A 23,183-nucleotide genomic window follows, 5' to 3' on the forward strand; every position below is an offset into this window, starting at 1 on the left:
AAAAATTGAAATAAATTGAATATATCACCATAAAGAATTTTTTTTACATGTTGTTTGAAACACATGTGTAATTTTTTTATTTAAAGTTTTCTTTACATGATTGTGCAACTTTTCTCACCCTTTTCCATCTGGTGATCTAGCATAGGTTTATTCAATTTTTCCTGCATTCGCATCATTTCAGCTTTTTTTTGTTCTTTCTCGAGTTCTTTCTTTCTTTTTCTTTCCGCTTCCTCCTTAACCATATTCTCCAATTTAAGCTGAAACTCTTTCAATTCATTCTGCATTCTTTTTTCTGCTGCTAATTTGTGATCCTCGAGTTCCTTTGTTTTCTTTAAAATCAACTCATTTGCCTTATTTCTTATCTTCTCCTCCAGAGCTTTCATTTTTTTATCATCTTCAATTATTTGAGTAGCGTGGTTTATTTTATTCGTCGCGTCAGTTCTGGTCTGCTTCACGTTATCTAACAATTCCTTCAGTGCTCCAGTGCCCTGATCTTTTTCTGTTAAGTCTTTGATAATAGCATCAATTTGTGGCAAAAGACGTACCAATGCATCTATTTTCTTACTTACGTCTCGCTCAAAATCGCATTTTTTTATTTCATCCAAAAATAAACTTTGAGCTTCCAATGTGTCTTTTCGGATCTTGGGTAGTTTTGAGGTAATATACATGTGCTTACGTTTAAGTGCAGCCTTTTCAAAAAGTTCATTTGAGTATCTAGCTCCGCCATTAGGGAGACGCTCCACCATTTCAATTAGATTTTTAACTTGCTTGTTCTGTTCTGCGGTATCTTCCGTAACGTTGTCGAACAAAACAATTCTGTTGCTACACTCATTTAAAAGGTCTTTGAAAGGACCTTTCTCTTTATTGCAATATTTTTCCATTGTCAAACCTTTTTTTTCTTCTCGTTTGAAACCATCCCCATTGGTCAAGATGATAATGCCGTAATTTTTAAGAAAATCTCCTCCTAGTATACCTTTTAGTATTTGAATAGCTTTTTGTTCATCTGTAGTAAATCGTTGTGCAAATTGTACAACAACTAAAAAAGCGTGGTAACCGTCCGGATTAACTTCCACAGCCTCCTCCATGGCTCCTGTGATTAGTTTAATGTCCTCATCTTTCTTTGAATCTGTATCAATTACTCCTGGTGCGTCGACGACTTGTATTTTATAATTTTCAAAACTACTCCATTCGTACTGTGGCTTTTTTGTCACAGATGTAGATCTGTAATTGCTTTTAAACACATTTTCTTTCCGTAAGATGGAATTACCTGTGGCGCTTTTTCCAAGTCCTGTTTTGCCAATTAAAATTAAGTCCAATTGCTTTTGACCGAACATGTAACTCTGAAAATAAATGTTAAATTTAAATCATGTTCGTTTAAGTGTTTATATATATATATATATATATATATATATATATATATATATATATATATATATATATATATATATATATATATATATATATATATATATATATATATATATATATGTAAAGCAATATATGACTGTGTGTGTCTTTTATGCATTACTACACCTTTTATCCAAACGCCGTGAAACTTTGGGAAATTGTTGATAACACTCCTGGGGAGGTTTCTCTGGAAAAAAAAATCAAGTTCACAGGGGTGAAGATCCGGAAGGGTGCGATTTGTTTTTTCTCTGTATACGTTAAATAAATAAACCGGTAGTGATCTCCCCTAAACTTTCTCGAATATTCTTATATAAAACAACAGGGGATGGTAACTGGGGATATAGTTATGATTTTTAATCCATTTTAAATACTGAAACTTTTAAAATTAGAATAGAATCTCAGTAAAAAACAATTGCGCACCAAGCGAACGCCTAATAAAGGTGTGTATAATAGTGCGCAATAGTATTAGTACTTAATAAATTTACATTCGTTTTTTGAGAAATCGGAAGTAGCGTAAATTACTACTTCCTCTCAACGGAAATTACTCAAAATTTAACAGAAGGTAGAGAATTAGATCATTTACTTACATGTGAAATTTCATTTATCTATCTGAAATAGTACTCAAGTTATAGGCTTTTGAAAAATTCAAAGTAGAAAAAGTACCACTTCCGGTTGTCGAAAATCGCTCAAAAGTTGATACGGATCTACGATTTTGATATAATACTTATATATGAAATTTCATCAACCTAGCTGTAACGGTACTCAAGTTATCGTGTTTACACACGGACACACACACACACACAGACACACAGACATACGGACAAGATTGCAAAATTATATTTTTTCCGTATCAGTGAGGTGTAAAACGTCGAGTTTTGCAAAAATCTCGATTTTTTTTTGCACGATTACAATACTTTCTCTATACCTCGTATATACGAGAAAGTAAAAAAAGTTGATTAGAACACTCCACGTGATGTTTCTGGAAAAAAGTCTTTTTTTAATTTCGCAAGGGCGTCGTCCCGGGAGGTTAAGATTTTTCTCTATATACGGTATCCTCATATATAAAAATCAATGTGCGCAATTATTTCTCTTTCCCTCTCTCTGTCCGCAAAATATTTTCACTTGCTGTGATATTAGTATCGTCAAAGATATGTGGAGAACTTGATAAGGAATTTTGTTGAAAATAATATGGTAGATGTTTTAATTGTATAAACAAAATTTTATTTAAAGAAGAAAAATAAGAATAAAGGCTAATTCGAGTGTAGAAAAACAATTTTAGCCGGAATCCCGCTAGTTCCCGATAGCCAACTTCCATCATTCACGTTTACAAAAAAAAATAAAAAAAAAAATAACTTTGAAATGATGTGTCTCCATCCCATACCACCCGCATGGTAGAAAATACACTACCATCTAAGCTTTATGGGCACTGACTAACCAATGTAGAATTAGTCCTATAATTTACTGCAAAGTAAGAAACCAGATGCGCGAATAGGTCCTATTCTTTTAAATTTAACTAGGGGTCTATATCACAAATTAGCCAATTCCATAGCTAATCAAACAAAGATTTTTATTAAATAATTCAGCCCCGAAATATTTTAGTATATAGATTCTAGTTATAGATTATTCTATATAATAGTTTCGCTGTCTGTGTATGTATCTGTGTATCTATCTGACACGAACGCTCTAGAGAAAACACAAGCAAATTAAAAACATGCATAGTATATCGAAAAACGAAGTATGACGTCGTTACATTTAGCATAGAGTAGAAAATAATCTTAAGCCGGAGAGTGCACACAGTAATATGACGTCATTGATTCTCGAGTAAACATTGAATAAAAAGGAAATTTTGTCTAATCTAAGTGGTTTGCGTGAAGAGTTTCTTTCATACAATTCTTCGGGCGAAGCCCCCTTACCCGCGTAAGAACGTCCGAGCCCCCCCCCCCCCTCCCCAACTCAAAGAAATTTCTTCATCGATACTCTATAATAAAATTAACGCCTAATTAATGTGTCTAATCTAAAAAGTGGTTTTCTTGAAATTTCTTTAATGCAATTCTTCGGGTAGTGGCTAAGCGCGACACCAGTGTTTCTTTCAGACTTTTCCTCCCCGGAGAGGGGTGGGTGTACTTGGAATTTTCGGGGGCGTGGGTAGAATTTTCGGGGAGGGGGCGGACACTGGAAAGAGTATATAATTATATTTCGTTGGGGGGGGGGGGGTTGGGGGTGGGGGTTGGGGGTGGGTGTGGGGGGGTGGGGTGGTTTTAGTTTAGAGAAAAGAGACAGCACTATCAGCCTAGCGCCCGTTGTATCCTTCCTCAACGGGCCATTTTTCTCGTATATGTAGAATTTACGTTGAATCTATATTCTAGTTTTTGCCGTAATTCTAGATCTAGATCTAGAACTTAGATAAATCCCATGCATTCTTAAATTAGATGATCATTGAAGCTAAACAAAGATTTATATACAATAATTAAGGCATGAAATAGATTCTAGATCTAGATTCTAGATGTTGAATTTACATTAAGTCTAGTGACCTAGATCTAGATCTAGATCTTAATATAGAATATAGAATTCTTCATTGGACAGCTGATCTTTAGATCAAGAGAAATGTATTGTATACTAAAATAAAAAAATAACTGTTAAAAAAATTGATAATAGTATTGAAACCGTATAAAATAGCAAACGGACGTATCATTAAAGCGAAAGACGACAGAAAATTAGCTCTATAATGGTTTATACACCTGAATAGAGGCAACAAAATCTTCGATTGAAGCCGCCATTGTTGGTGTGAAAAGTAAATAAATCATGTGTCGTCACTATTCAAAGTCATTGTTCTGAACTTGTATAATTAATGTGGTTAATCTACCAATGAATGTATCAATAAGTTAATTAACGTCTTTAAATTAATTTGTGATTAACAGTCAGTCTGAAAACAAAAATTATTCTCTACCTACATACTATTTTACTGCCCTACAAATAGTGCAGATTCTCTTCTGTCACCAAATGGACAAACAAGCAAACAAAAAAAATATTCAAACATGTAAACAAACTTGAGTTTTAATAGTATATAAATAGGTCTATAATTCACTTGTAACTGGTATCGACGGTTAGTATTGAAAAAGAAGTCGAATTTTGTTTGATACCTTTCATCCAATTGCTATGAAAGTTTAGGGAGTTGATTAAAACATCACTATGGAAGTTTACGCGGGGAAAAAACATTCAAATTCGCAGTGGTGGCGCCCTGGCAGGACGCGATTTTTTTCTCTATGTACAGTTTCTAAAATGGATGTCGATTGCGGTTTGACACCGTTCATCCTATCTTCATCAAACTTTGTGAAGCTAATTGGAACACTCCAGGTGAAATTCCTTAAAAAATCATGTTTAATTTCGTAAGGGTGGCACCCGGGGCGGGGGGGGGGGGGGGGTGGGTTGAAATTCTTTACTATATACGACATATTTAAAAAAATGAAAGTCGGACGCGGTTCGATACTGTTTATCTAAGTGCCAAAAAAACTTAAAGGAGTTGATGAATACTCCCAATAAGATTGCTGGGGGGGGGGGGAATATTTTCCTCGGGCAAGAGGCTATTTAGCGTCCTGTTCTCTCCCTTTAGCGCTATGGTGATTACGTTCGTTCTAAACAGGGTGATAGACAATGGATAAGAGGGTGCGTTATAGTCGTTCACTTAATTCAATCAGATATGTCCAACGGTGTTCTGGTGGTGTGCGATTTGGCTGCGAATAAAAATATTAATTTTGGCCACCAAAGTATCACATGGGCCGCTGAGGGCCATGTAATACGTTTCATTTTAATAATCAGAATAATTAACCGAGGTTAGATTATTAAATGGATTGTTTATTTTTCCATAAAAAAATCCAAACAGTTTCGTCATTTTGCGATCCAATCAGAAATTGAGATCGAGCTTCTAATAATACACCATTTGTAACCCTAAACAAATTGCATCAGTCACATTGATGTTTATGACAAGTCAAATGTTTTTTTTTCCTGACACATGGGCGGTCACCGAAGAGTGTTCGACCAAATTACTTCGGTGAATGATTAACGTACACTCAATGTTTTCATGCATTATTGTAGGTAAACCAGTGTCCCGATATTTATTATTCAAGCACAGGCATTGTTTACATTTAAATAACTCAGTTTTAGAAAAAAGGTCACGCGTTTAAGAAAATAGAATTGGTAACGCATGGATGAAACTTTTCTTCTATCCTCGAGGAAACGCGCGAGGATGGGTACGCTAGTGCTAGTTTTTAAAAATAAAACTTAAAATTTAAAAATAAACTAATACACCAGCATTTGTGATTTTTGTGTAGTCTGTACTGTAATTGAACAGTAACAAAACTTTAAAAGGAAAAGAGAAAAAAAGTATATTACAGAAGGTGCTTTAAGTAGAATTGAATCAAAAGAGAAAATAATTTATCATGTATTAATTTAGTAAGATCTCGACCCTATTATTTGTGACCCTGATTATTATGACAGGACGTATAAATGGAAATGCATTAAGAGCAATAAAGAACTAGATGTAAATTACTAATTATGAATAAGCCTTGGGGGCTTTACAATTTACAAAGTAGGCTGGTCGGAAGTTGAGGAAATACTTGTCGTGAAGCTTTACTGTGGTCAAATTTGTGAAGGCCATTTACACTATATTTGTTAGAGATATCGTTTCGTTAGATATAAGATAAATGATGACGCTACCTTTTTTTAAAAATGCATAACACTTTTAATAACAAGAAGTCACACCTAAGCTTAAATGTTTTGTGTTTTAAATAGATTGATTTATTTTTATAATGTTCTGAGCCCGATCCTCAATTGACTAATATATGAACAGATCATTAAAGCTAACGTCTAACTAAGAAATAATGAGTTAGAACCAATCTGGTGTGTATTTATTTCCCACAATGCATTTTCTATGAGGGAAAACTAAAACAAAAACATTTAACAATAAAATGATGTGTTTCAAAACCGCACAAACCTCGTGGTGAATATTACAATACCATCTCCGCCAGCTACGCGCATACATATTGAGCAATTTTACTACAGCTACCGGAAGAAATTAAAATTGCTAGAATACTATTTAAAATTAAATTATATCTTCATTTAGCCAAATCTACTGCTATAAAAACAAAGATTTAAAAAAGAATACTAACCGTATCAGACATGCTCTTAAATGCGTTTAGAACATCAAGAATGTGACTTGGGAGTTTACTCATCATCATATACCTTGGGAATATATTGAATTTCTAATTAAAGTGTATAAGCAAAAACATAAACACAAAATAAACATAACTCTAACCCTCACCACAATCTCAGAAAACATAATTATCATAAACATAAACCAACTCTCACCACACCTTCAACCGCAACCGCAACCACAAACATAAACATAAACTTCTATATTTTAACCTACAACTACACTTACACCTATATCGATATCTACACCTAGGCATAATACCTAACCTATTCCGAACGGGTATACGACCAACTCCCGAAAGACAATTGCCCGAGTGCCATTTTCCGAGGACCGATTTCAAGAAAAAAAAGCATTTTCCCTAATTCGACAAACGTCCGAATGGACAAGTAAACCACCAATAAAGTTGTGGTAATTGCATTCTTAATTTTTTAAACTCAAACCAAGTATATTTTTGAAACTAATTACATTTTTAAACACATTTTAATATTTAGTAACACTTACATTACATCAATCAAAACTTCGTATCAAACTCACAATAATCTGACAAACTCTACCATAACAAAAAAGAGAAAAATTTGACGTATTGTCACATCAACCCATTTGAATGAATCTATCAGATCAAATGTTTTTAAATTCTCTAGTTAAGGACCTAAAGTAATAATAAAAATGTAACTGTTAGTCAATGCCGCTGTGTCGATCTTTTTAAAGAAACAACAAGTGAAACCTGATGTATGTATAGCAGCATTTTAATCGATTATATTATAAAGATCAAATGAACTCTGTATGTGGCGGGCATGTGTATATAGTAAAAACACGACTTTATCGCCATTAGAAAATATTTTAAAGTGTTTACATTTGTACTAAAATCAATTTGGATTTCCAAAAAAATTAATTTTTTATGGTTTTGTAAAAAAAAGTTTTATTTTCCAACATTATCATTTTCCTTAGTACCATTACTTTCCTATATAGTTTATGAAAAATAAAAATACGTCGGAAAAAAAAATAATTTTGTTAATTTGTTTTGATGTTGGAAAAAAAAAATTATATAATCAGCAGGGATTAATGAAGTGCAATGTGGTCCGTAAAAAAAACGGGTATTTTAAATACTACCTGTTATTTATTTCATGCACTGAATGTAATATTTACCTATTGGTATTAATCAATAATTTTTTAGAAAATAAAATAAGTTTTCTTCTATCTTTCCGTTTTGCGAATAAGATAGGGTATTATTGTCGTTCACTAAATTGAATCAGGCGCGACCGCCTGCGCCTTAGCAGAATGCAATTTTTTTTTGAAGCCCCGTGTCTTATCGTGAGCGCTATGGAAACTAAGTTCATTTGAGTGCGTGCAATAAACTACAGATAAGACTGGGTATTACAGTCGTTTACTAAGTGAATCAGGTAGATCCTTCGGCGCCCCGGCAGGGTGCGATTTTGCGGCCTCAACTATAACGTGAGCCATATTTGTGTTTTTGTTCGCGTTTATTTTTGCATTATTTTCTGTTATTGTTTGTGTTGTATTTGTCATAGGTTTGTGTTTGTGTTTTTGCTTGTGGTAGTTGTAGGTAGGGTCAATTCAAGAAATAATATATTTTCTTAACCCAGGTAATGTCAAGTATATGCTGCTTAATAAACACAAAAGTCACGATCCCTTACAGATATTGTTTTTCAAAGAGGCCAGAGCAGGTCCTGGCCGGAATGCTATCTCTTATATATAAAGATGAAATGGACACTGCGGCAACTCTGATAAACATGCATATAATAAATAACTCTACTTTATAAAAATGTGTAATCTTTTTAAGGGTTTATTTACTTACTTTTTTTTACAATTTTGAGAACTAAAGCATTTGTAACATGTTAGTAACATGAAAGTTAGTATTAAACAAAAGAAGTAGAAAACAATTTTGGTTGTCATGGAGATCCGAAAAAAAAATCCGCCATTTTGATTTTTTTGAAATTTTGAAAAAGCTAACGGTTTTTTATTTATAAATCTATAGCAATCAAATTTATTCGGCTTATATTTCAGTATATATCAAAACTTTTGTCACGACAACTTTTTGAAAGAGCTACTGGTCCGAATTTTACAAGTTCCGAAAAATAGTACGTTTTTAGTATTAAAAAATTTCAAAATTTGAATATTATTTACCATGAACTTTTTTTCAATGAAAGCCTACACAATTCCTTCTTGACAAAGGTTTTATTTTTCCATGAAGAACAATTACTAGAAATATGGTTGGCATTATTTTAATAAATAAAAATGTAATAGGCTTTTTATTGTTTAAAAAGTTCGAACTGAGAAGAACAACAAAAAGGAACGAAAAGTAGGTCACAAAAATACCATATCTGGGTAATTTGTTAAGTAAATTGTAAGCTTTGGGTTTTTCCGAGATCATTGAAAATACGCTTATCAAAAACATGAGAAATGCAGCTTTTGCAATGATGCCTAATGCAATATGATAACGGATAAGAAAAACGTTTCGATAGATTGAGAAAAATAATTATTTTTTCTTTAATTGGGTAAAAAATGATTTTTTTTAAACACACTTTTTTTTACATTGGTTATTTAGTCTATTTTTTTTCTTAATACTAAAATGGACAAATTATCCAAAAGTGCAAGAAACTTATTATGACGATAAAACAAGGCATTTGTGATTTTGTAAGGAGCATATCCCCATAAAGTTTTCATTTTTTATTAAAATCTCAATGTTGATCTTTTTCAAACAAAATTTTCATTTTACATCTTACCATTTTCATTGACGAAACTTGCAAATATTAAATTTAAATTAAGTGTATTATATTACCCTTTTCAATAAAATTCCAATTTTGTTTTTAAAAAGAGGACAAATTACATCCCTTTGCGCTAATTATTTATTTGACTGACATAAAATTTTCTTTCTTTAAAGGTACTTTTTTGTTTGCATGTGTGTTTCCGTTTGTTTTTCTGTTTGTGTTTGCGTTTATGTTTGCGTTTGCGATCATGTTTGCGTTACGTTCCTATTTTGCGTGTTTGTTTGCGTTTGCCTTTATGTTTGCGTTCGCTATTGTGTTTGCGTTTGCTTTTGTGTTTGCGTTTCTTTTTTGGTTTGCGTTTGTGTTTGCATTTTGTTTGCGTTTCTGTTTGCGTTACGTTTGCGTTTGAGTTTGTGTTTTTATTTTTCTTGTGCTTGTTGTGCTGTGTGGGTTAAGTTTTGAGTTAGATTTAGATTTAAGGTTATGCGTCCATATTTGTATATGGACATTTAATTGGCAGAGTAATATATTTCCTAAACCCGGGCATGTCGTGTACATGCTGCTTAATTAATACACAAGTCACTGTCTTTTACAGATACTTTTTCAGAGAGACCAGTGCAAAATTACCGTTTCCGAATACAAAAGCCGAGAATAGGTAGAATCTATATTAATAATACTTAGGCCGGAGGGTTGTAAACGTGTAGGGGGGTGGAAGCAGGCGTTGTCACTGAAATAGCAATATTAACAGAAAGTGATATTTCAACGCCAAGGGTAGACAAAGGTACAGAAAATAGTCCAAGTAAAGACAAGCAGTCAGACACCAACGGGTTTCGAACCTAACATTCCACACGGCACCTATCGCCTTCGCCTTCCATGCATCAAGTCAGACGTGTAACCGCTTCTTCCACTCGGCCCTACAAAAATAAGGCTTTCGTGGCAGACCACTATCATAGCTTGTGCAGGTAGACGCGGGGTGGCTTTGACCCTTGACCCGAAAGGTCAAACCGCTAGCTTTCATAAACACAACAAGGACCATTATTCGACCATACAAACAACACACACACAAATACCGAGACGATGGCACAGACAAATAGTATATATATATATATATATATATATATATATATATATATATATATATATATATATATATATATATATTTCGATAGATAAGGGGTACTTTTAGTACATTGATCAATTGTATGATTAACGTTATATTTATTATTTTTGGTAATACATAATCATCAGAATATAAAATAGTATTTCGAGACAATACTTTGCAAAAGGTAGTAATTTTATACATATATATATATATATATATATATATATATATATATATATATATATATATATATATATATATATATATATATATATATATATATATATATATAATAATTTTTACCTTTGGACTAAAATTTTATGACATTACATACATTTCAAATTTACAAAAGATTAAGTGTTGAGTTAGAGTAAAAAAAAAATTGGCCATATTACATCGATACTATTTGCAAAGCTTGTGATCTAGAAATCTGAGGCTGTTTTTAAGGTTTAAAAAATGTAAGGTTCACATAGTGAGTATTCGCCACACAAATATTATAGACATGTTCCATTTCTAACAATAGTGTATATTGTTTATATTGCTTCTACTGAAAAAAAAAAACAACAAAAAAAAACCCGATTCGACGCAAATGGTGGGGTGGGTGGGGTCATGGGGGCATATGTTTGAAGCGGTAGGGATTGGTTGGGTTCGGCGGGCCAGGAACCTGGAGCGTTGTTGCGTGACCTAACTACTGTGGTGTTCTGTTTATAGCGTGTGTGTTCGGTTGTTTTCCTTGACGAGTCGTCCTCTATATATCAGGCCCAAAGTCTGTCTAGTAAATTCTGTCTTGTTATGTTTTGCCCTATTTCTGCCACAGCAGATAGTTTGTCTATATAAAGCTACTGTCCTTACTTTGCATTTCAATACCGTCCTGTCTTTCTGTCTAGGTATATTGTTTTATGTCATAGCTATGTCAATTTTGGAAGACTCATTTCTAGTCGTAAGTATAGTTTCTAAGGTTTTCTTCATGCTCTGAATGGTTGGTCTGTCTAGATAGATGTGTTTTTCTGCTTCCGGTGTGTCTTGTTAGCGCAGATAGCAAAGAGATATATGTTTGTGTGTCACTGGTAGTGTATTACTTGTGTGTTTGTGTCTCAGTGGTGTTGCGTTGTAGATGAGTCTGTGTACAATTCTCTGTCTTTGGGTGTAAATGTGCTAAAATCGAGGTTTGTTAAAGCATAAGTCATACTCCATATTATTCTATTATATAGGGCGGGGGCTAATTTTGTACTAATTTCTTGTAGATATATTGGGATTGTTTGGATAGTAGATTTTCATTGCTTTTTAAAATTTGTATATATTCAGTGTAAATGTCATTTAGTTTTGTTCCTACAAAATGTGGGGAACTATTGTTAATTTTAATGAGTTTGTTTACCTTTATTACCATGGAGCTGTGTGCTAGTCGGCGCAATATTTGTTTTTCCATAAATTAATGCTACAGTAGTAGGTCAAACATCAGAATTTTTTTATACCAAGATTAAAATATTTTAAGTAAGTTTTCAACAAATTTCTTACAAAAGATTAAGAAATTTTAAATAAATATTAGTTAATTATTTTTAGAACGATTTTCCTATCGGTATACTTTACAAATTATATGCTGTATTATACATGTCATATTCTAAGTAGCTTTGTAAAAATTCGTATGTCAAATATTTTTATTACTGAAGTATTTTGTTTCTCTCCAATAGTTTAGGTAATACTACCCCGTAAATAATGGGTCCTATGTGCTTTGACCACAGATGCTTTGATCATAGGTGGTTTGATCATACAGGGCTTGACCATAGGGAGTTTGGCCATAGGGGGTTTGACCATTGGGGGTTTGAACACAGCGGGGCTTTGACCATAGATGTGCTTTGACCATAGGGGGTTTGACCATGGGGGTTTTACCACAACGGGGCTTCGGCCACAGAGGAGGGCTAACCATAATATATAGGTTTTAAAATATAAATTATAAACTGTAATAGTTAAAGAAGTTTTCTTGGGTAAAGCGTGCAAAACATAATCTGCGAGAGTTGAAGCGACTGTCTTTTGTGTTGCTGCTAGAGTAGCAAGAGTAGCCTCAAGTCTTCTTTTCATTTCTCCAACAGCTCGTTTTGCCAAACCATAGCTAATTTTTCCTTCGTGTGAATGTTGAGGAACCTGCTCTCCTATAATCACACGGTCTTGTGCAATTATTGCAGCTTTGCACTTACAAGTGCGATTCTTCGTACACCGCGAAACGCGTGACCCGTGCTATACATTCCCAGATTCTCCATGGTTTTAACATAGAGTAGTTTAGATGCCTTGTATTTATACATAATGAATTAACATATTATTACATCATATCGCAATTTAAAATATAATTTAGCAACTATTAAAATAAATCCTTACCATATATGGCGAGCATTGGACAAACCACTTGAGTTCAAAGACACTATGTGGACAAAAAACCTATGATTAAAGCCGGATACAGCGCTTGTGATCATACACCCGTTGACAAACCGCCTGTGATCAAAGACCCTCTGCTGAGAAAACACCTGTGGTCAAACCCCCTATGGTCAAAACCCTTATGGTCAAAGCCCCGCTGTGGTCAAACCCCCTATGGTCAAAGCACATGTGGTCAAAGGTCCGAGCATTAAATAATGTTACAATTAGATGTACTGTCATAGATAACGGTTGGCACGTAGCTTGTGTTTCACATTGTCTGTTTGGAACAAGTCGTCATAAAAAACAATTGTTTTGACTCAGGGTGACTTCAAGGATGGGTTGAGGGCGGTTTTCAAAAATATTTGAATCGATAAAAAATATAAATGGCTTTTCTACGGCTTATTTTCACCATAAAAATATAAAAAGAGTGTAGTTGATGGTACCCAAGCAGCATAAATTATTAGAAATGTAGCTATAATTTCATCGCATGTCATATTTTTATAAAGATTAAAAAATTATTCGTATTATTACTTAGACATTACTAACCTATTATATGACTTTAACACTTGCATTTATTCAATTTTTATTATAACTATTTTTACAAGCATTCATTTAACTCACTTCCACTGTCTGTCGTCAGTCTGTCTTTATAGATCGAAACGCCCGAGCGAAATCGTAGGAATTTCTACTTAACATATACGGTTCGTAGATTGTACGTGAGTCAAGACATGAAGATAATGCATTTTGACATTAAAGTTGACTTAATTGGATACCTAATTAATTTTTTATGAATTTATTAAAATTGTGTCCAAGTTAATAGGCTGTCTCATCAAACTATTTCGCGCTATTAGACACGCGTCATCATGTACAATAGGGCGTGGTCACGTTCAATAGGTGCTCAATGGTTTTTAGTCCTGTAACTCTATTGTAAACAAAAGAAGTAAAGTACTAAAAAAATTAAGAAAAAAACATTTTAATAACAAGCTTTTGTGTAATAAAGCACTAAAAAATAGAAAATAAATTATACACTAATATTTAAATAAAAAAGAAAAGCGTAAGTCTCTTCCTAAACATTAGTAAAATTATCCAATAGGTGCTAAAGTGGCCCACGCTTTTCTTTATAGTAATTTAAATATTAGTGTATAATTTATTTTCTACTTTTAAGTGCATTAAACATAAAAGCTTGTTATTAAAACGTTTTTTATGTATTTTTTTACAAGCTTTTATTCAACTTGATTCCTATGTTGTCAGTCTGTCTAGATCAAAAATTCCCTAGCGAAATTGCAGAAACTTCTTACTGACAGATACGGTTCGTTGTTGGTACATGGGTCAAGACATGAAGACAATGCAACAAGACATTAAATTTGATTTAATTGGTTGCCTGATTAATGTTCTATGAATTAATTGAAGTTATGTCCAAATTAGTAGGCTGTCTCATCAAACTATTCCGCGCTATTAGACACGCGACATCACGTTCAATGGGTGCGCAATGGTTTTTAGTCATGCAACTCTAGTGTAAATAAAACATGTAAATCACTAAAAAAAATCAGAAAAACGTTTTATTAACAAGCTTTTATATAATAATGCATTAAAGAGTAGACAAAAAATAGACACTACTATTTAAATAACTATAAAGAAAAGCGTGGATCTCTTCCAAAATATAAATAAAGGTATCCAATAGATACTAAAGTGACCCACGCTTTTCTTTATAGTTATTTAAATAGTACTGTATCATTTTTGTGTACTTTTTAGTGCATTATTACATAAAAGCTTGTTATTAAACGGTTTTTATGAAATTATTTTATTAATATAAATTGTTAGTTTTTACATTTGCTACGTAAGTTAAATATAACACTAGCGTATTGGCAAAATTAGGAAAAATCCATGTAACTGTTAAAAACAGAACATTATTTTAATATAACTCTTTCATGTTATACAAAAATCCACTTGTACGTACCGTCAAAGAACTCTCCAATGAAGTGCAAACAATATGCGAGTTTATAGCTGAATAAAATACCACCCGTTATTAACCTCAGGTATGGACAAAATGCGGTCTCAAAATGGTTGCATATAATGAGACGCCAATATATTAAACGCAATGCGCATGCGTCTAGCTCTAGATACAAATAGGCGTTATATTATAACTAATTTGACGCGGCTAAAGCTGTATTTATATGCACCTATACAAGATATAACAAAGAAATTTCAAAGGCGCAGGCACCGGTGTAGATCTAGGCATGTTCGATTCATATTTGGTTTACGTTCAGTTCATGCTTCGTTCGTGTTCATTTTTTTCATGTCCTGTTATGTTTATGTTCATGTGCATTTCAAGTTCCACCCATGGTCCATTGATACTTGTTTGATGCTCGGTTCATGTTCATGTTTGATTAATGCTCGGTTCATGTTCGGTTGAAATTTGTTGATGTTCGATTAATTTCCGGTTCATTTTCGGGCCATGTTTGGTTCACGTTCGGTTCAAGTACAATAATATGCTCAATTTATGCTTGATTCATGCTCTGTTTATGCTCGGTTCATTGTCGGTTCTTTGTTTATGTGTTATTATCCGCCTTTAAACCTTAACATTTAGGCGTTAAAGGTTTGGATCGTTATAATATGTCTATTTTGCATCAACATACAACATACAATTCAAGCTTATATTTATAACTAGGCTTCCCGGCCAAGAAACGCCATGAACATCAGAAGAACCGTGTATATTGATTGTTTAGTAGAAAATAAATTTGAAGTAGTCGTACTCTATATATCTCTTAAAATAACTGTAAAATAAACCGGGAGTGATCTCCCCTAAACTTTCTCGAATATTCTAATATAAAACTACGAGGGATGGCAACTCAGGACATAGACAATATTTGTAATCCATTTTTAATTACTTAAACTTTTTATAATAGAACTAGCCATCGGTAATGGTTTCACGTGAATTATAGGCCTATATATTTTAAAATGTACTTGTTTGAGAAAAATAATTTATGAAATAGTTATTGCTCAAAACGTAATGTGCTTTACTACACGCTGAACGATATTAATGACAAAGCAAAAATAACTAATTAGCTAAAATCAGACTCATTTAACGTACATTTAGATCTAGACTCTAGTCTAGAATCTAGATCTAGAATCCAAATAGATAAAATAAATTTTATAAGTTTAGGTCGGAAAAATTGTATTGTATACATTTCATAGCGTACGTTGTCTAGATCTAAATCAAATTTGAATGAAATAATTCATTTCTTTTTATTCTAAACATGGCGATGACCTCATTAGTTTATGTATAAACAATAGTGACGTCACTGTTTTATGCGTTCTTTTTCACAACTATAATCGCTTTTCCTGTTGCATAATTAAAACTGTTTTTCTACATTCGAATACGCCTTTCCTTTTTATTTTTCTTCTTTAAATAAAATTGTGGTTATACATTTAAAGCATCTAACATATTATCGGAAACAGCGTAAATTAGTACTTCCTGTCAACGGAAATTACTCAAAATTTGCCAGAAAGTAGAGAATTAGATCTTTTACTTACATATGAAATTTCATTTATCTATCTAAAATAGTACTCAAGTTAGAGGCTTTTGAAAAATTTAAAGTAGAAAAAATACCACTTCTGGTTATCGGAAATCGCTCAAAAGTTGATCATGATCTACGATTTTAATAAAATACCTATATTTGAAATTTCATCAACCTAGCTGTAACGGTACTCAAGTTAGCGTGTTTACACACAGACAGACAGACAGACACACAGACACACAGACACACACACACACACACAGACATACGGACAAGATTGCAAAATTATGTTTTTCCGTATCAGTGAGGTGTAAAACGTCGAGATTTTAAATAGCTCATATTAAACATTTTACATGGTCTAAAAACATTGTAACCTTTATAGTATACAAAAGTTACAAAGTGTGCATATTATTTACCTTAAACCTTTTTTCTATGAAAAGTTTCAAAATTCCCTAGCAACAAATAAGTACAATATCACATTTGTAGTTCTGTATAATTTTTTTTCAGCGATTTTCGATAAACGGAAGTGGAACTTAGTTTACTTTTAATTTCTCAAAAGCCTATAACTTGGGTACTGTTTTAGATAGAGATACGCAATTTCTCATATAAGTTCTAATTTTCTGCCTTCTATTAAATTTTGAGTAATTTCTGTTTACCAGAAGAAGTAATTTACGCTATTTCTGATTTCTCTAAAAGAAATATGAATTTATAAAGTCCTAATAATATTCCGCACAATTATACACATATTGTTTGCCGTTCACTTGGTTCGTAATTCTTTTTTTCTACGAGATTCTATTCTATTTTTAGAAGTTGAAGTGATTAAGATGGATTAAAAATTATGCCTATATCCCGAGTTGCCATCCCCAATAGTGTTATATAAAAATATTCAAGAAAGTTTAGTGGAGATCACTCCCGCTTTATTTATAATCTATTTCTTTTTTTACATTTCAACTATTAACCAAATTGCGTGGCTCTTAATCACAATTTCTTTACGCTGTTGTGCAATATAATCTATTCTGAAGCCATTGGTTTATGAATATATTTTTAAATACAAAAGGCATTGAACATATGGTTACACGAACATAAGATTGTAAGATTTTTCAAAAAGTATGAATTGTTTTATAAAGGTTCATCGTCGAAAATTATCTTCTTTGTTCTAAAGTGTAATGTTGAATATGATTTCCTCCAACACAATTAATACGCCGTATCATACGCCGCTATTTAGTTGTTTTATATTCTACTTTTCAGTAATTCATAATTTGTGAATTCGACAGTAAAAATGCTGCCACTTAAAATATTTCCTTTAAAACACTATCAAATGGCCGTTAACGACGATACCCCCCTCCTTTCCCCCAAACCCTACCCCACCACCAGCCCACCCCCGCACCACCCCCCCCCCCTTGAAAGCAAACTCCTCTTAGTTACCTCCCCTAAGTTGAAAATCGTTTCAAACTAAATTATCTGCTACTTATAGCCGTCACTAAACCCGGCTCTACGATTGTAAACATTTAGCGTAAACCACAGTTCACCAGACCATGTAGGGGTGGGGGTGGTAGGGCGCGCTTACAGCTTGGTGTTTTCTATCGTCTCCAAGAAGAGAATTATATATATATATATATATATATATATATATATATATATATATATATATATATATATATATATATATATATATACATACATATATATATATATATATATATATATATATATATATATATATATATATATATATATATATATATATATATATATATATATATATATATATATTTATATATATATATATATATATATATATATATATATATATATATATATATATATATATAGATGAGTCATTTTTTTGTTTCAATTTTACACCTGATGCATTTTAATTACTTTTGCCATGTTTGTTATTAAGTTACTAAATAGCAAAACAGAGTTTAAAATCTATATCTTTTGTCATCGAAACAAGAAAAAAACATCCGCCGTTTGAGTTTTTCTTCACTCTTAAAAACGCTAAGGCTTTTTTTACTTTCTCGTATATACGAAGTATAGAGAAAGTCTTGTAATCGTGCAAAAAAAATCGAGATTTTTACAAATCTCGACGTTTTACACCTCACTGATACGGAAAAACATAATTTTGTATGTGTGTGTGTGTGTATGTAAACACGATAACTTGAGTACCGTTACAGCTAGGTTGATGAAATTTCATATATAAGTATTTTATCAAAATCGTAGATCCTGATCAACTTTTGAGCGATTTCCGATAACCGAAAGTGGTACTTTTTCTACTTTTTCTATTTCAGATAGATAAATGAAATTTCACATGTAATTAAAAGATCTAATTCTTTACTTTCTGTCAAATTTTGAGTAATTTCCGTTGACAGGAAGTACTAATTTACGCTATTTCCGATTTCTCAAAAAATGCACGTAAATTTATAAAGTACTAATAATATCCCGCACTATTATGCACATTTTATAAGGCGTTCACTTGGTGTGCAATTCTTTTTTTTACGAGATTCTATTCTATTATAAAAAGTTTAAGTAATTAAAAATGGATTACAAATATTGTCCTGAGTTGCCATCCCTCTTAGTTTTATATTAGAATATTCGAGAAAGCTTAGGGGGAATCACTCCCGGTTTATTTTAAATGTATGCATTTAAAGCACACACGTTTACACTGCTTATATTTAGAACATATTAAAACTTTTGTCGCTACAACTTTTGGATAGGACTACTAGTCTGAATTCTTCAAGGTCCGAAATATTGCACTACACTTAGTACGCTAAAATCTGAAATATTTGCATATTCATTTTACTAGAATCTTTTTTTCTATGAAAACCATCAAAATTCCCTCGTGATATTGTCTTCATTCATTTATTTCGTTGAAGGGGACGTGCTTCAGTGTGGGTGGTGGGGGGAGGGGTCGCCACCCCTCAGAGGCGCCTGAAAGAAATTCTAAGTTCAACTTATGTCATGTTTTAGACAGGGTGCAAGGGTTTAGAGATATGGTAACGACTATATTTAGTATCAATGTGCACTAACTACGTGTAGATCAAGCTTAAATTCTATTAAAATGCCGATCCTGGATACAAATTTGTTTTCGATTACATTTTTCGTTAGTTTCCGGTTAAATTTGAAGATGAGGTGGTGGTTTTGGTTTTAATTTAGAGAAATAGACATCACTATCAACCTGTCGACGGTTTTATTTCTCATTCAACTGGCCATTTATCCTGAGATTACAGAATAATACATTAAATAATGTCCGAAATTCAAGTTTAATCTAGATTTTTCTAGATCTAGTAGTCTAATAACTTTAAGCCTCTAATAATAATAGTAGTAATAACTGAATAGAAGAATTATGTTAAGAACTGGCTGTCTTATTTTAGTTATCTTTAAAAATTATCGTAATATATGATTTAGTCTACTCTTTGCATTATGTAGTGATTGATTTATTTATTAAATAATGGAGAATAGTTCATTGTTAGTAGACCAAAATGTGTTAATAGTCATAGATGGATCAACTGACTAATCAAATCAATATAATTATCCTAATATGTATTCTGGTTGAATAGCAGCTGTATGAATTGATGATAGTTAGTTTTATTAGCCTAGTTTGAATATTAATTTTCAACTAATGCCTGATTTGGCTAAATATAAGTAATAGATCTCTATTGAGAGATTTTTAAATATGTTTTTTATTAAATGTTTATGAATTTTGACACTTGTAGACCTATTATATTTAATTGCAAATTACTTGCATTAAAAGATTAAAAGTAAGCTGTTTTACCTATATATTTAATGAAAGCTAATAATTAGAAGTTCTACTGGGGGGGGGGGGGGGGGTAAATGGGTTTCGCATGAAAGAAATGCTGCAAGCAAACCACTTTTTAGATTAGACACTTTAATTAGGCGGTAATTTTGTTATAGTGTATCGATGACGACAGTTCTTTTGAGTTGGGAGGGGGGCAGCTTAGATGCTCTTACACGAGGGTGGGGCTTCGCCCCTACCCGAAGAATTGTATGAAAGAAACTCTTCACGCAAGCCACTTAGATTAGACAAAATTGGCTTTTTAATTCAATGTTTACTCGAGAATCAATGAAGTCATATTATTGTGTGCACTCCGCCGGCTTTAGACTGTTTCCTACTATATGCTCCATGTGACGTCATGTTTCGTTTCGATTTACTATGAAAGTTTTTATTTTTCTTGTGTTTTCTCTATAGCTTTCTTGTCAGATAGATACACAGATACACAGACAGCGAAACTATTAGTATAGATCTGCAAGTAATGTTCCCTCCGTACCTTTAGTCTGCTTCATTAGCTATTCCGAAAATTGCATGAACATCATTGCTACAGGATCCACAAGAACGGGCTGCACTTTATTATTTTTTACATACTACACAGAATCTGTTGGCCTTTTTACTGTCACGCAACTGGTCTGGACGTTCCGCCACGGCAGTAGATGTGTTAGCTGAGGATGTCATTGCATTTAGGGTAACCTTCATTTCTTATTCAATTTTCTCAAGATCTCCCGCAGTAACTAAATTATCGAGAGCCCCCCCCCCCCCCCCCACCCCCCCGGCAAAATCTAAGTGTTTTCCCACTTTTGATTTGCACCAAAACAAGGATTCATATCGCGATTGTTGGATTCCTTAAATGGGTGGTATCGAAAGCGGCAAAGTCTTTTGAACGTTCCTTCTTGTTGCACGTGGTTGGCGACGCCGACTGTCTTTGATTTTTTTCTTTGATGATTGTCTCACCTCGTCATCATCGAGGAAGCTATCACACAGTTGTAGCCCAAATATTGAAACTAACAATGATTTGAATTTTTTTCTTTGGCAGCCATCTGTTAGGTCTGTCTTATGGTCTGAGGGCCCATTTGGTCCATGTCGCATTGCATATAGAATGCTATACAAACAAGAGCCAAATAATACCTTACTCACAATGAAACCGCACCCAGAATAATGAAAACGCGATCACAACTTAGTCTAGATAGGACATTGGTCAGGAATCCCGGCCAGTGCGCGCATTGGCCGGCCAATGCATGTTTTGGCCGCACTTCGGGCTTTGACCGTAACATATATATATATATGTATATATATATATATATATATATATATATATATATATATATATATATATATATATATATATATATATATATATATATATATATATATATATATATATATATATATGTAGTTTAAATGATCTCAGCACGAATGACCTCGGACAAAATATCCCAGACATAATATCGTAAGGACAAATGATCTCTAGGAAAAATATTCGTTCGCAAAATTGAATCAGGCGCGTCCGCAGACGCCCCGGCAGGGTTCCACTTTGCGCTATGGGCTATCCTGTGAGGGCTACGGTTTAGGGTTAGGATTAGCTACGGGCTAGGCTGTGGGCACTATGCGTTTATGTCTGCACTTAACTTTGTGGTTATTGCCGTTTAGTTTTGTGTTTTTTGTGTGTTTAATTAATGTTGCGTTTGCGTTATTTTTTTGTGGTTGTGGTTTTTTTTAGTTTGCATTGTGTTTTTGTTTGCGTTTGTGTTTCCATTTATGTTTTCTTTTGAGTTTGTGTGTTGCGTTTGTGTTTTTGTTTGTGTATTTTGCGTTTGTGTTTGTGTTATTGTTTTCTTTTGTGTTTGTGTTTAGTTTTGTTCTGTTCCCAAGTTGGTAAATTTTAAAAAAGTTTTACCGTGGCAGAGCTTGGGTATTAAAAAGTATATATGTATTAGTAGACTACAATACTAAATATATTCAATTAATTAGATTATTTATTAAAACCATTTCCTAAGTTAGTAATTTAACATATTTCATCGCAAAGTATATCATAAGACAACAAATCCCAACATTTTTGCTCTAACTTATTTCGGGCGTTTTTTTTTTTTTTTTTATTTTCTATTTATACATTTAAAAAAAAAAATTTTCAACGTCTCACTCATGCTGCCTAATATTGTGAAAAAAGTAATGTCTGTCAAGGCGGTCGAAAATATTTAGTTTTTATATGTTTAATGGTTTATCGTAATTGTATTATTCTTGTGTTTTTCTGCATTTATATTGTTAATTTTTTCAGGTATGGCATTCTTTAGTATAATTCAATTTAACAATTGAGAAAAGAAATTGATTTTTAAAAACATAAAAAATATTAGAATATTTAAATATGGGCAATAATACATACAAGAGGTTGGAAGGTTTGCCTATCTTAAGTCTACAGCTCATGTGGATGTTTTCACTTTCGCGTATACAGAGTATGGAGAAAGTATTGTAATCGTGCAAAAAAAAAAATCGAGATTTTTGCATATCTTTCCCGCATGTCTGTGTGTATTTGTGTGTGTGTGTCTTTAAACATGATAAATTGAGTACCGTTATAGCTAGGTTGATGAAATTTCGAATATAAGTATTTTATGAAATTTGTAGATCCGTACCAATTTTGAGCGATTTCCGATAACCGAAAGTGGAACTTTTTCTACTGTCAATTTTTTAATAGCCTATATCTTGAAAACAATTTCAGATAGATAAATGACATTTTACATGTAAGTAAACAATCAAATTGTCTGCCTACCTTCAAATTTTGATTAATTTCCGGTGACCGGAAGTAGTAATTTACGCTATTTCCGATTTCTCAAAAAACGTTCTAATAATATTCCGCACCATTGCACACATTTTGCTTGGCGTTCGCTTTGTGCACAATTCTTTTTTTCTACGAGATTATGGGCGCCTTATTCTTCGCTTTCCCTGGGGGTTCTACTGAAGCCGTTAAGGAAGCCCAATAAAAAATTCTTAGCACCCTGAGCGACTATGGTTTTTTTCTTTAAAA

At 32.8% G+C, this 23,183-nt stretch overlaps 1 protein-coding gene across 1 annotated transcript; it reads right to left on the bottom strand.

Moving 5' to 3' along the window:
- Positions 1 to 92: 92 nt before the first annotated feature.
- LOC131944243 (GTPase IMAP family member 7-like) lies at positions 93 to 14,905 on the bottom strand. Its single transcript, XM_059304782.1, has 3 exons — positions 14,811 to 14,905; positions 6,573 to 6,645; positions 93 to 1,340 (listed from the first exon to the last, which is right to left on the bottom strand). Exons 2-3 carry the CDS (start codon positions 6,639 to 6,641, stop codon positions 93 to 95), a joined length of 1,317 nt encoding a protein of 438 aa, XP_059160765.1. The 5' UTR covers positions 6,642 to 6,645; positions 14,811 to 14,905.
- Positions 14,906 to 23,183: the final 8,278 nt, after the last annotated feature.

Source organism: Physella acuta, unplaced genomic scaffold (genome assembly GCF_028476545.2).
Source record: "Physella acuta isolate Inbredline_101_S28 unplaced genomic scaffold, ASM2847654v3 ptg000486l, whole genome shotgun sequence".
In the NCBI taxonomy this organism is placed as follows: Eukaryota; Metazoa; Mollusca; class Gastropoda; family Physidae; genus Physella; species Physella acuta.